Source organism: Chiloscyllium punctatum, chromosome 1 (genome assembly GCF_047496795.1).
Source record: "Chiloscyllium punctatum isolate Juve2018m chromosome 1, sChiPun1.3, whole genome shotgun sequence".
In the NCBI taxonomy this organism is placed as follows: Eukaryota; Metazoa; Chordata; class Chondrichthyes; order Orectolobiformes; family Hemiscylliidae; genus Chiloscyllium; species Chiloscyllium punctatum.
In genome coordinates this window covers 79,670,177-79,684,856 of record NC_092739.1, presented here as the reverse complement: position 1 = coordinate 79,684,856, position 14,680 = coordinate 79,670,177, and the positions used below count along the sequence as shown (strand labels likewise).

The window sequence follows — 14,680 nt, the reverse complement described above, 5'->3', positions numbered from 1 at the left end:
TACATTCAAATGAAACAAGAATTTTAAATAGATTAATATTCAGTCAGTTAGCATGTTGACTGGAAGACCTACTCAAATATGGATGCAACAATGATAAGACACTGCAAAGATTTACTGGCTTTATCATTTTTTTCATACGGGGCAGAAACAATTTGACCTAAGATCCTAAGCATTTTTACAGGAACGGTTTTCAATGAACCATGTATGCTTCAAGCAGAAGCACAATTCATTAGATTGTTCATGGTGGCACCAAGATGAACAAAAAAAGATAAATTGCAGTAATAATATATTAACTCAATCAGTGTTAAACTTAACCAAATTGAGGTCACTACCACCAAACCAACTCAACTAATAAGCAGTAATTAGCATATGCTTGAAACGTCAACTCTCCTGCTCCTCAGATACTGGCTGTGCTTTTCTAGCACTTCAATTTTTGAGAAATAAATTTTCATTCCACCAAAATTCTATTGCAGAGCTGCGTTGATTGCTGGCCTTTCCTAGAGAATTGTCCAAAAGCAAACTGTGGCTTGCTGTACAAAATTATGGCAGCAGCACCTTCCTTCACTTGTGGTTAATAGTGGTGCAACTACAGTGGCAAGGGTGAAAACCCTTATTGAGCTGGGCCACCATAAAGGCTGTGGTGCAACCTCAATTACCTCATGACCCTGTCATTAGAGTCTGGACTGCCTTAAATTATTAAAGACAATTCAGTGACTTTTACTGCAGGTTCTTGACATTGTAACATATTTATTTTTAAATTAAACACGTTAGTTTAGTTTTTAAAACCAGTGTAATAAATTCTACATAACATTTTCTGTATTTTATATCCTTTACTTCAGGGGACGAATGCCAGAATGGTACAATAAAGCATTTGGACACTTGTGCGCAGTGGAAATTGGTAGAATACGAGACTCTTTTAATATTCCTGGCTCCGACAGTCAAGAAAGCAAGCATTAGGAAACAACTTCCAATGAGCTTGCACCTTAACTCTGAAGCACAGGGCTGCGAAGAACAACCATACCCTTCCAAGGAAACTGTGGTGGACCCAAATTAATACATTTACAATGGAGGCTTACACAGTCAGATCTTTGGAATTATTTTAACTTTAGTAGAATTCCTAATTATGACTGTAGTGATATATTTTTAAAAAGCTGCTTGATTCGAACATGATGGCTGTCATATAGGCCTTTACTGGAATAGTTGGGTGGGAGTAGTGGTCCTTTGAAAAAGTGAAGTGCAAAGATGGATTGTACTTGCTTGCTTAGGGGCTACACTTGCTTCTATGAAGCATCAAGCATTTTGTGTAATATATGTCATGTGTGTATAAAGAATAACCTAGGGTGTGTTCACGTGATTTGCTATTTTTATACTTCATTCTGTATCTTCATAGTTTATGACCAATTTTCCAGAGTTGTGTATTTCTGTTGTGCTTGCTTGGTTCAGTTATGGTACATCTGGAGCAGTGTGTGCTTGAGCGGGTGTTTCTGAGGAGCTGAAATGTGAGAGAATGGGTAAGGGACAGTGTCTGGTACACTGCTTGTTTGGAAGGCACTGCCATGGCAGAATGATGTCCATCAACCTAAGAGTTTCTAGTGAAGTTAAGTTTGTCAATATAGTATTTAAGTGAAAGACAATGGAGACCACTTTACAGCCATTTTTTTTTCCCACCAGGACTTGATTTTTCCTCTTTGTGAATTCCAAAAGATTACCTCTTCTATCTCCCAACAACACAATCCAGTTTCTTCTGTCAGAGATTAGAAGAGTGTTTGGTTGGAATAACATAGGAGCTTTGACAATCCCGCTAAACTCACTTGACAACATGGCTTGACTCCAGCTACGTTTTAAATGGGGAAAGGCTGTTTTGTTTGTTAAGCGATGTCTTTATCCTTTGTTTTCCTCACTAGATGAGGGCTTATGAGGTCCTAAAACCTACAGGGACAAAAATGTATGTTTTGAACAGTGGCATTTATTACCACAGAACATGAATATATACAACCGCATTTGTATAATTGTTTTTAATAATCAGTATGGAGCTTGTCGATAACATTGCAAAACTGCTGCAATTGAAAAGTTGAAAAGTTTTGTATCCTTCAAAAGTGATATTAGAAATTACCATGAAACAAAATTCAAAGGCTGTAAAATATAAGGGGCTGTGGTTTTTTTTAATGAATCATAGTTATATGTTATGAAATATTAACCTTTTCATGTGCAGTCATGCTACTTACATGACTCAAACAAAAATGTTACTAAAAGGAGACAAGAATTCAAAGCTTTTCAGCTTGTATTCATCAGGACTACAATGCAAGAAACAAATGTGAAAATAAGGAATCACCAATTTATGCAGCATGAGAAAAGGGTGCTGATGGGTTAGGCCATCATTGGCATGGAGATGTAGCAATAAAAGTCAACTGTCAATACAAAGAAAGAACAAAGAAAATTTATAGCCCAGGAACAGGACCTTCAGCCCTCCAAGCCTGAGCCGATCCCAATCCACTGCTAAACCTATCGCCCAATTCCAAAGCATCCGTATCCCTCTGCTCCCCACTTACTCAAGCATCTGTCCAGACACACCTTAAATGAATCAACCATGCCTGCCTCTACTACCTCTGCTGGCAACACTTTCAAGGCACCTACCACCCTTAATTCTCAGACCAGGCAGGCAGACTTTGATTGGTGAGGGTGTTGCCATAGGAATGCAGCAAATTGGCAGTCCCCATGACCCCTTTTTTCCCCCTATGAAAGAGGTGCAATGCTTGTAGAAAGTTCCTTCTACCTACATAAATTCAGGGTTCTGTTTATTAAAAGATGCAGCTTCTCACATGCAAATACTGAAATGGTTTCACAGTCAGGTGCTGCTTTTATTCACTCTTTGTTTCCATCTGAAGCAGTAAACTGTCTTGGTTTTTTTTGTTATTTATACTACAGGTGATCAGATTTTGCTGAAAAACTACATGACATCTAAAATTCAAAGGGAACCATAGTTTGCCCAAAATGCTGAAACTCGCCCGTTTCCACTTGCAGTTGATCTGCTAAAGTTTGCGCTCAGGTGAAATTTCTTAATTTCATGATAGTGACGCATGTGCATCTGGTGCACCCACAATTGGCATCAGGTGGGACATGCCAGGATCTTCTTGGAAATTGGCTAGAGGTGGCTATCATTGCAAGGGACCCACTCCATAAAAGTGTGAGGTTGCATAGTAATCGCTGTACTGAACCAGCAACTCTGATATCATGAGTTTGGACTCCTTACTGGCTAAATTATGAAAGGTGAACTTTTTTAACTCTAAAGGATACTCAGGCTGGCACAAGGAGCAAAATGACTGTGAAAGCTATTGACCCAGCTCATTCTTGATTGACCCTTCCCAAAGTGAACTTGCCATCTAGAATGGGTACAGTTCAAATATGCCTCCAGTCCCACACTGGCCAACAAATGCACCTTATGCAACAAGTTCAATCCACTATTGTTTTGGCACATTGAAATAAATGCAGCCATAACAATGGTGCCCATTGCCCAGGCAGAGCCCAAATAGATAATAAAAGAAATACTCAAAACTCTCTGTTGAATTTTTGCAACCTGGGCAAAGGTTTTACTCTGGACTTTTAGGTGGGCCCCACAGTGCTTCAACCAATACACCTGATCTGACCCACATCAACTACCTGCCAGGTTTCAAAAATGGTTGGAGGTTTACTAGCTCCCAATGTTTGGAATCCTTACAGTGGCTTCATTCCCACAAGGTCTTCCCTGAAACCTTGGCAAAAGGAGGAATCTCATTGTCTGGCAAATCCCTGCCAATAATTATAGTGGAATATCTGCCAAAATGGACCTGATTTCCAGGACACTTGTGTGAATACAGCATTTTACTATTTTGCTTTATTCATTCACAAATGTGAGTGTAGGATCAGTGAGTTAAGGCACGAATGTTTTTGTGGGTTCACAAATATAATATCACATTTACAACTTGCCTCCTTCAAAACTGTTCCTCAGTATGTGCTCATGCTGTAAATTGCAAAACACTACAGATTGATTTGTGGATACATCACATATGTGTGACAAAATTCTAAATAATATATGCAAAGTTCTTTCTACATGTGCGCTATTGGGTGTAAAATACTTTCTGTAACAGAACAAACATTTCCACCTATTATTTACTGGAGTGTGTTATTTACCCGTTATCAAATAATGTATGTAATAGTGTGTAATTGGAAGATCCCCAACTCTGTTTAGTGAAATTATTCTGATATGCTAAAAATAACTTTTAAGGTTAAATTTCTAATCTATTTTTGTTTTATTTGTTTTGTTTTCATTCTCACCTGCCAGTCATGAGATTTTATTAACAATCATGCTAATTACAAGTGGTCCTTATATAAAAGGTGGTCTTTCACACAGATTTCACTGTAAGATTAGTATTTGTTTGAGGGTTTAAATGGAATGTAGTTAATGTAGTAAATACAAAAGTGCTATTGGGAACTCAATGACCCTTTTTAATATGTGGGTGCTGGAGCCCTTTATAAGCAGGAAATCAAAGAAGGATTTATCTAATATGGTTTATTTACCTTTCAGTGTTATGTAAAGAGCTTTTAGTGAAATTATGTGGCAATAAGAACAATTATATCAATAATTATTTCAGTGTTATCCCTTCACTTTAAACCGCTTACTTTCTCTGTGTTTGTTACAAAAGTTCAACTGGTATTTGTAGAATTTGGTGTCATTGTATATACCATTGTATTGTAAACTTCTATTCATGTCTAGCTGCATACTGCCAAATAGGGATAACGCATGTTATTAATTATTTAAATATTCACATATTTATACCTCAATTATACTTTTTTGTACCTCTTTTTTAAAAATTGTAAATATTTTACTCTCCAAATGCTAAGACATAAAGAACCAAGAAAGTGTTTATATCTTTGTATGTCTGTACAGTTATAACCATCAAGTGCACTATTAAATGTGTTAAATGAGAATAATCATTCTTTGTTTTGGTATTTTGTTTTAGTTTTACAATAGGACTATCCAAATCAAGACCATGAGTCATATCCAGGAAATTTAGGCCACTCTGTTCAACTTGATCCTGTTGTCCATCGGTCTGCCCTGTTTGAATTTTATTGTATTGGAAATTTGCTCTGTACTGTTGCTACATCAAAGACCATAACACCATAAGATGTAGGAACATGAGTAGGTCACTCGGCTATTGAGTAGGATCTGCCATGCAGAGAGATCATGATGAATCTAATAATCCTGGAATCTATTTTCCTGCCTTCCTCCTATAACCCTTGATTCTCTCACTGATTATAAGACCACAAAACATAGGAGCAGAAGAAGGCCTTCAGCCCATCGAGTCTGCCCCACTGGATAAATGCAAAATTAGAAAACAATATTTTATAATAGCAAGTTTATTGAAAGTTAATGGGGGCTTTGTTTTCAACTTTATATGTGTACTTGAAGACCCAGTCTTATGCCCTTGCAAAGACTTTGTTCTCCAAGATGCAAATAATGAAAGGAAGAACTGTTCTTCTTCAAAAAATGCTCACTTTTATTTCCACTCATTTGCAGAACTGCAACAGTAGCCACCATTTTACACCAGAGCTGAAAATGTGTTGCTGGAAAAGCGCAGCAGGTCAGGCAGCATCCAAGGAACAGGAGAATCGACGTTACGAGCATAAGCCCTTCTTCAGGAATGAGGAAAGTGTGTCCAGCAGGCTAAGATAAAAGGTAGGGAGGAGGGACTTGGGGGAGGGGCGTTGGAAATGTGATAGGTAGAAGGAGGTCAAGGTGAGGGTGATAGGCCGGAGTGGGGTGGGCGCGGAGAGGTCAGGAAGAAGATTGCAGGTTAGGAAGGCGGTGCTGAGTTCGAGGGATTTGACTGAAATAAGGTGGGGGGAGGGGAAATGAGGAAACTGGAGAAATCTGAGTTCATCCCTTGTGGTTGGAGGGTTCCTAAGCGGAAGATGAGGCGCTCTTCCTCCAACCGTCGTGTTGCTATGCCTCATCTTCCACACGACAGTTGGAGGAAGAGTGCCTCATCTTCCGGACCATAGCAACACGACGGTTGGAAGAAGAGCACCTCATCTTCCACCTAGGAACCCTCCAACCACAAGGGATGAACTCAGATTTCTCCAGTTTCCTCATTTCCCCTCCCCCCACCTTGTCTCAGTCCCAACCCTCGAACTCAGCACCACCTTCCTAACCTGCAATCTTCTTCCTGACCTCTCTGCCCCCACCCCACTCCGGCCTATCACCTTCACCTTGACCTCCTTCTACCTATCGCATTTCCAACGCCCCTCCCCCAAGTCCCTCCTCCATACCTTTTATCTTGGCCTGCTGGACACACTTTCCTCATTCCTGAAGAAGGGCTTATGCCCGAAACTTCGATTCTCCTGTTCCTTGGATGCTGCCTGACCTGCTGCACTTTTCCAGCAACACATTTTCAGCTCTGATCTCCAGCATCTGCAGTCCTCACTTTCTCCTCGACCATTTTACACCAGTAGGGGTTTGTTTCCTGTACCTAATTGGAGCAGTGCAGAAACAATCTTTTATTGTTCTCTGGTCCGATGGATCAGAATGACACATTGGGATGAATGACCTCTGTGGCGAATGTGAGGACTGCAGATGCTGGAGATCAGAGACAAGATTAGAGTGGTGCTGGAAAAAGCACAGCATTTTTTGAAGTGGGAGGATTTGAAGGAGAAATTGTTAAGGGTGAGGACCAGTTCAGCAAAACGAATGAGATTGTCAGTGGAAGAGTACTGGTGGGGCCATCGGGAGAGGAAGCTTGGAGGCTCTAGTCATGGCGGATGGAGGTGTAGAGGGACTGGATGTCCATGGTGAAGATGAGGCATTGGGGGCCAGGGAAACTGAAGTTTTGGAGGAGGTGGTTTTCTGATGAAGGACTCCTGCCCAAAATGGCGATTTTCCTGCTTCTCAGATACTGTCTGACCTGCTGTGCTTTTCCAGCACCACTCTAATCTTGTCTCTGACCTCCATCTGTGCCCAAACCATTCTATAATTCTATGAACTCTGGCTATGCATGCTTCTCAGTTGACATGTAACTCTACTCACAGCCTTTCCTAGGACTGTATTTTCAACTGCTGGATACTCCTGTAACCCGACAGCAATGCTAGGTCAGGCCATCCAAGCCAGGGAAGTTACAAAAAGAATAGGAGCCAGCTGTTCAGTACTGGCCTTGGTAATAGACTGTGAATCAGGCCATTTGCAATGTTTTTGTTAAAGGAACAACTCAGCAGTGAACTTTTTCCAAGCTTGTAAATAATAACATTTACTGTAGAGTCTCATAACCTATTGGTTTTAAGACATAATGATTTAATTGCAGAGGGAGAAAGGGACACATACAGTAGAGGAATGGGCAGATAAGTGACAGATGAATTTCAAGGGGGAATATCACGGAGTGATATTTGGTACAAGAGCGTGGAGAGACAATACAAAAGAAATGGTACTGTTCTAAATGCTGTGCAAGAGCAGAGAGACCTGGGTATATATGTGCATAAGTCATTAAAGGTGGCAGGACATGTTGAGCAAATAAAGCATATCATATTTTAGTCCTCATTAATAGGGACATAAGAGTACAAGAGCAAGGAGTTGTTGTGAACTTAATTAGGACACCAGTTAAAGCTCGGCTCGAGTACTGTATACAGTTCCAGGCGCCATACTTTAATATGGATGCAAACGCATTGAGAGAAAGTGGAGAAGCAGTTTATGAAGATGGATGAGGAACTTAAGTTCAGCGAATAGATTGGAGAAGTTGGAGAGGAAAGGGCCAAGAGGAGACCTGATGGAAGATTTCAAAATCATGAAGGCAGAGTAGATAGGTAGAAACTATTTTTTATTCACTCATGAGAAATGGACATTGCAGCTGGCCAGCATTGATTGCCTGTCCCTAAGTACCCTTAAGAAGATGATGGCAAGCTTCCTTCTTGAACCACTGCATCCACGTGCTGTAAGTAGACCTACAATGCCCTTAGGGAAAGAGTTCCATGATTTTGACCCAACCACAGTGAAAGAACAGCAATATGTTTGTAAGTCAGCACGGGGAATGGCTTGGAGAGAAACTTGAAGAAAGCAGTGTTGTCATATATCTGCTGCCCTTGTCCAAGATGGAAGTAGTCGTATGTTTGGAAGGTGCTGCCTGAAGGTTATTGATGAATTTCTGCAGTGCATCTTGCAGGTACACACTACTACTACTGAGTGTCGGTGGTGGAGGAGTGGGTGTTTGTGGATGTGCTGCCAATCAAGCAGGCTGCTTTGTCCTGAATGATGTCAAGCTTCTTGAGTGTTGTTAGGGCTGCATTCCCCCAGGCAAGTAGGGAGTCAGGACATGAGTTACTCACCACAGTATATGCCTAGCCTCTGACCTGCTTTTGTAGCCTCTGTGTTTATGTGGTGAGTCACCTGAGTTTCTGGTCAACGGTAACACCCCAGATGTTGATAGTGAGGGATTCAGTAATGGTTATGCTATTGAGGGGCATGGATAGGGTAAATAGACAAAGTCTTTTCCTTGGGGTCGGGGTGCCCAGAACTACAGGGCATAGGTTTAGGGTGAGAGAGGAAAGATATAAAAGAGACCTAAGGGGCAACTTTTTCACATAGAGGGTGGTACGTGTATGGAATGAGCTGCCAGAGGATGTGGTGGGGGCTGGTACAATTGCAACATTTAAGAGGCATCTGGATGGGTATATGAATAGCAAGCGTTTGGAGGGATATGGGCTGGGTGCTGGCAGGTGAGACCAAATTGGGTTGGGATATCTGGTCGGCATGGACGGAGAGGTCTGTTTCCATGCTGTACATCTCTATGATTCTATGACTCTATGACTTCACCTTCTGTTCAGATTGGGGTCTCAAGCACAACTTCAGGGCTTCTGCAAGTTGAGCCTCAAGGAGTCACGCTCTGGGAACATCAACGATGACACCGATGTCCCAGGATACCCAAGTTTTGCTGCCACTACAACTGCCTCTTGGTCACTGCCAGATTCCGGACCTGCTTGTGCAAACATCAGTGAGCATCCCCACTTCTGACCTTATGGTGGAGGGAAGATTGTTGATGAAGCAGCCTAAGACACTATCCTTAGGAACTCCTACAGAGATATCCTAGAGCTGAGATGACTGACCTCCAACAGTCAGAAACATTTTCCTATCAGTCAAACTGACTTCGACCAGCAGAGAGTTTGATTCCAGTTTTGCTAGACTCCTTAATGCCACAATTTTTCAAATACAACATTTTTCAAACATTGTCACTGTCCCCTTACCTCTGGAATTCAGGTCTTTTGTCCATGTTTGAACCAAGGCTCTAATGAGGTCAGGAGCTGAGTGGCCCTGGCAGAACCCAAACTGGGTGTCACTGAGCAGGTTCTTGCTGAGCAGGTGCAGCTTGGTAGCTCTGTTAAAGACACCTTCCATCACTTTATTGATGATCGAGAGTAGACTGATGGCACTGTAATTAGTCAGGCTCGATTTTTCCTGCTTTTTATGTACAGGACATACTTGGGCAATTTTCCACATGGGGAAATTACTGTGATTCATTACTAAAGACAGAATGACTGAGCATTTGGACAAGTATGGGCTGAACAATGAATCAGCATGGATTTGTGAAGGGGAAGTCATCTCTGACTAAGTTGAATGTCTTGAGGCAGTTGTGAGCTTTATCAACAGTGATGTCATTGGATGATGGTCAAATGGTCTTACGAAAAAATAGTTGGTAGGGTACCACTCAATTGCAAAAGAAAATATTGCAGATTGAAAGTGACCTTGTGAGATTGTTTAGTAATTGGTTCAGAATTAAGGGTTCAGAAAAGATTTACAAGGATGTTGCCAGAGTTGGAGGGTTTGAACTATAGGGAAAAGCTGAATAGGCTGGGAATGTTTTCCCTGGAGCGTCGTAGGCTGAGGAGTGACCCCTATAGAGATTTATAAAATCATGGAGGGACATGGATAGGGTAAGTAGACAATGTCTTTTCCTAAGGATGGGGGTGCCCAGAACTAAAGGGCATTGGTTTAAGGTGAGAGGGGAAAGATATAAAAGACACCTAAGGGGCAACTTTTTCATTCAGAGGGTGGTGCATGTATGGAATGAGGTGCCAGAGGAAGTGTTGGAGACAGTACAATTACAACATTTAATAGGCATCTAGATGGGTCTATGAATAGGCATGGTTTAGAGGGATATGGGCCAAATGCTGGCAAATGGGACTAGATTAATTTAGGGTATCTGTTTGGTATGGATGCGTTTTACCAAAGGACCTGTTTCCATGCTGTACATCTCTATGACTCTATGACTCTAATTAGTAAACAGAGCAGGGTTAAAGACAATGGCCCAGATTGTCCAACGGCTAGGTTAGCAGGGGAGGTGAGGGTCTTCTGATATTGTCACTTGTCTGTTAACCTGAAACCCTGGTAATGTTCTGAGGACCTGTGTTCAAATTCCGCCATGGCATGTGGTAGAATGTGAATTCAACAAATATCTGCACTTAGGAGTCCAATAATGACCATGAAAGTATTGCCAATCACTAGGTGAAAATCCCCTCTAGTTTATTAATGTCTTTTAGGCAAGGAAATCGTTGGCCTTACCTGAACGTGACCCAAGGCAATGTGGTTGACACTTAACTGTCTTCTGGGCAAATAGGGATGGGTAGTAAATGTTGTCCCAGTCAATGACAACCACGTCCCCAGGAATTAATTTCTAAAAATCTTTTCTGAAGTCTCAATGGGAACACTATAAAATCTCCTGTGTAGCAGATCCCTAAGGAATTGTCCAAGAAATAGAAGATCCCACTGAGCTTTTTCCCAAGTGGAAACTTCTGAAAGTATCCGTTCAAATCAGAGAATTTGGAGGGTTCCACTATAGTTAAGGAAATAGTTACACAAGAAAAGGGAGATGATTAAAAAACTAGTCTAATTTCTGAGTAACTATTAAACTGACCCCACAACTTCCCACACACTCCTGCAACTACACCTCCCCAGACCCTCGCCCGACATCTCTAGTTCCAGAACCCAAAAACTCACACTACTAGATACTGTGGAGCACATTCTCCAGCCTTGCTGTTACATGTCCCTAGCTGTTGTCTTTGTTGCCCTGTTCCAGAGCAACTTTTTCTGAAAAGGGATGGTAACCTCACTGATTCTTTTTCTGCTCCTCAGTACTGGGTATCGCGTACTGGGTATAATTCTCCTTACTATCCAACCTTCACTCCCTCCTGCTGGTCAACATCTCCATGAGGATATTCGGAGCTGTATCACCCTCAATCCTCACCAGTCCAACAAAAATCAGTTGCCAAGTAGTAATTTGCGTAGTGCTGACTCACCCGAAGTACCACATGTTGCCTCTCACTGAAGTCACTGGGCACACAGCACAGGTGCAATGCTTATTTCATATTCATTTTCAGCACGTTTGAAGTGCTGCTATATTGAATATGACAATTATTTGTTTATCTGTTTAATATTCAATAAACTGATCTCGTGGTTTATAACCTGAGATGTGGTCTGATAGAGCATGAAAACCCTACTCATTCTGCCCATGAAAACAAAGAAATCAAGTGATAACTGGATGGCAAAAATTTAAGACAGAGGTAGATGAGTTCTTGATTAGTAAGGGGATTAAAGGTTACAGGGGGAAGGCAGGAGAATGGGGTTGAGAAACATTTCAGCAATGATTGAATAGTGGAGCAGACTCGATGGGCCAAATGGCCTAATTCCGCTCCTCTATCTTGTAGTTTTGTGGTCTTATGGTCTTTTGGGCGTTTTCTGATAAAGTCACATACATTGACAAGGGTTATCATCATCCAGAGTCTCGAAACATTTAGAGTCATAGAGTCGTAGAGATGTACAGCATGGAAACAGACCCTTCAGTCCAACCCATCCATGCTGACCAGATATCCCAACCCAATTTTGTCCCACCTGCCAGCACCCGGCCCATATTGCTCCAACCCCTTCCTATTCATATACCCATCCAGATGCCTTTAAAATGTTGCAATTGTACCAGTCTCCACCACTTCCTCTGGCAGTTCATTCCATACATGCACCACCTTCTGCATGAAAACGTTGCCCGTAGGTCTCTTTTATGTCTTTCCCCTCTCACCCTAAACCTATGCCCTCTAGTTCTGGACTCCCCGACCCCAGGGAAAAGACTTTGTCTATTCATCCTATCCATGCCCGTCATGATTTTATAAACCTTCATAAGGTCAACCCCTCAGCCTCCAACGCTCCAGGGAAAACAGCCCCAGCTTATTCAACCTCTCCCTATAAATCAAATCCTTCAACTCTGGCAACATCCTTGTAAATCTTTTCTGAACCCTTTCAATTTTCACAACATCCTTCCAACTGGAAGAACACCAGAACTGCACACAATATTCCAAGAGTGGCTGAACCAATGTCCTGTACAGCCACAACATGACCTCCCAACTCCTGTACTCAATACTCTGACCAATAAAGGAAAGCATACCAAACGCCTTCTTCACTATCCTATCTACCTGTGATTCCACTTTCAAGGAGCTATGAACCTGCACTCCAAGGTCTCTTTGTTCAGCAAAACTCCCTAGCACCTTACCATTAAGTGTATAAGTCCTGCTCAGATTTGCTTTCCCAAAATGCAACACCTCTCATTTATTTGAATTAAACTCCATCTGCCACTTCTCAGCCCATTGGCCCATCGGATCAAGATCCTGTTCAAATCTGAGGTAATCTTCCTCGCTGTTCACTACACCTCCAATTTTGGTGTCATCTGCAAACTTACTAACTGTACCTCTTATGCTCACATCCAAATCATTTATGTGAATGACAAAAAGTAGAGGGCCCAGCACCGATCCTTGTGGCACTCGACTGGACACAGGCCTCCAGTCTGAAAAACAACCCTCCACCTCCACCCTCTGTCTTCTACCTTTGAGCCAGTTCTGCATCCAAATGGCTAATTCTCCCTGTATTCCACGAGGTCTAACCTTGCTAATCAGTCTCCCATGGGGAAACTTGTTGAACACCTTACTGAGTTCATATAGATCACATCTACTGCTCTGCCCTCATCAATCCTCTTTGCTACTTGTTTAAAAAACTCAATCAAGTTTGTGAGACAGGATTTCCCACACACAAAGCCATGTTGACTATCCCTTAATCAGTCCTTGCCTTTTCAATACATGTACATCCTGTCACTCAGGATTCCCTCCAACAACTTGCCCATCATCGACGTCAGGCTCACTGGTATATAGTTGCCTGGCTTGTCCTTACCACTCTTCTTAAACAGTGGCACCACATTAGCCAACCTCCAGTCTTCTGGCACCTCACCTGTGACTATCGATGATGCAAATATCTCAGCAAGAGGCCCAGCAATCACTTCTCTAGCTTTCCACAGAGTTCTGGTGTTTAAATACCTGGCAGTAAAGGCATATTATGGTTTACAGTAATGTAAGAAAAATTAAAAATAGTGATTGGCCATACTCATACCTTGTGTAATAAATAGTTATCTTTTTTACATCCCTTGATAAGATTTACATCTCTTTGTAACTTTCTAAGCATTTATATTGAAAGCTTTTCTGCAATTAAAGTTAACCCGCAAGTCCTAGAATGGTCACTAGATGACAGTATGAGCACAATGAAACAGATCTTAAATATTAGTTACGAATGACCACTTCCATTATTTGTGGTAGATCTTGACTTCATGCAGCAGTGTAAAAAGGAGCACATACTTTAAATCTCAATTTTTATTTTCAATTCTGAAGCCTTATTCTAAAATACAAAATTGCATTTAACTTTCTATGAATTTATCCAACTTCCCTCACATTTAGCTGCTCTTTTTAATGTTTTGAACCTGTTTGTAATCATTGAATGACCTGACCAACCAAATAAGGACAGCTGTAGATTTTTTGCATCATTTTTGTGGTGTAACTAAGGAAGAACTGAGAAACCAAATTCAAAGGAATTCATGCCCAAAGTATTCAAATCACTTTGTTTCGATTCTGCCTGCTACACAGAAATTCTCTGAAACGTGATGAAGCTTGTCATTGGATTGTAGCCTTGAAATCTCACTCATAGTGAAGGTCCTTCTCAATTTGTTTAGGGACCTTATAGGTCCAAGTTTTTAGAAATTCAGCAGATAAGGCTTAATCTTACTAAAGTGGTGAGAGAGTGAATGTGCTGCTGAAATGAATGAATGTAATATGAGTGGCTCGGCTTAATGTTTCTTGAGAAGACATCAGAATATCACCTTGGGAGCAGGCAGTATTACATTTCCACATGATGTATTCTACCTGCCGAATCCTGAAACAGATACCAGAGAAGGTGGCATAGGTTAAGGAAGCTGACAATAGGAAACTACTAGGAGAAAGTGAGGACTGCAGATGCTGGAGATCAGAGCTGAAAATGTGTTGCTGGAAAAGCGCAGCAGGTCAGGCAGCATCCAAGGAGCAGGAGAATCGACATTTTGGGCATAAGCCCTTCTTCACGAATCATAAGTCTGAAGAAGGGCTTATGCCCGAAACATCGATTCTCCTGTTCCTTGGATGCTGCCTGACCTGCTGTGCTTTTCCAGCAACACATTTTCAGCTCGAATAGGAAACTACTCACCAAAATACATGCATCAGATAATTGGCCCAGAAATTGTCTGTTCTCCACTTGCTTCTCGTCCATTCTAAGCCTTCAGACAAACATACGTCTTTGTTCTGTTTTTAAACATGAGCATTTCACGTT

The 14,680-nt window shown here is 41.5% G+C and overlaps 2 protein-coding genes across 5 annotated transcripts in view; one reads left to right on the top strand and one right to left on the bottom strand.

Annotated features, from left to right (window-relative positions):
- Positions 1 to 4,957, top strand: part of dlc1 (DLC1 Rho GTPase activating protein) — a 477,757-nt gene extending 472,800 nt beyond the window's left edge. For all 4 annotated transcript variants that reach the window (XM_072569847.1, XM_072569866.1, XM_072569856.1 and 1 more), the window contains one exon: positions 840 to 4,957. In XM_072569847.1, coding sequence (XP_072425948.1) covers positions 840 to 957 — 118 coding nt within the window. In that variant the 3' untranslated portion in view covers positions 958 to 4,957. The remainder of the gene's footprint in view (positions 1 to 839) is intronic.
- Positions 1 to 14,680, bottom strand: part of LOC140476939 (probable tRNA methyltransferase 9B) — a 78,440-nt gene that overhangs the window by 11,329 nt on the left and 52,431 nt on the right. The window lies entirely within an intron of this gene.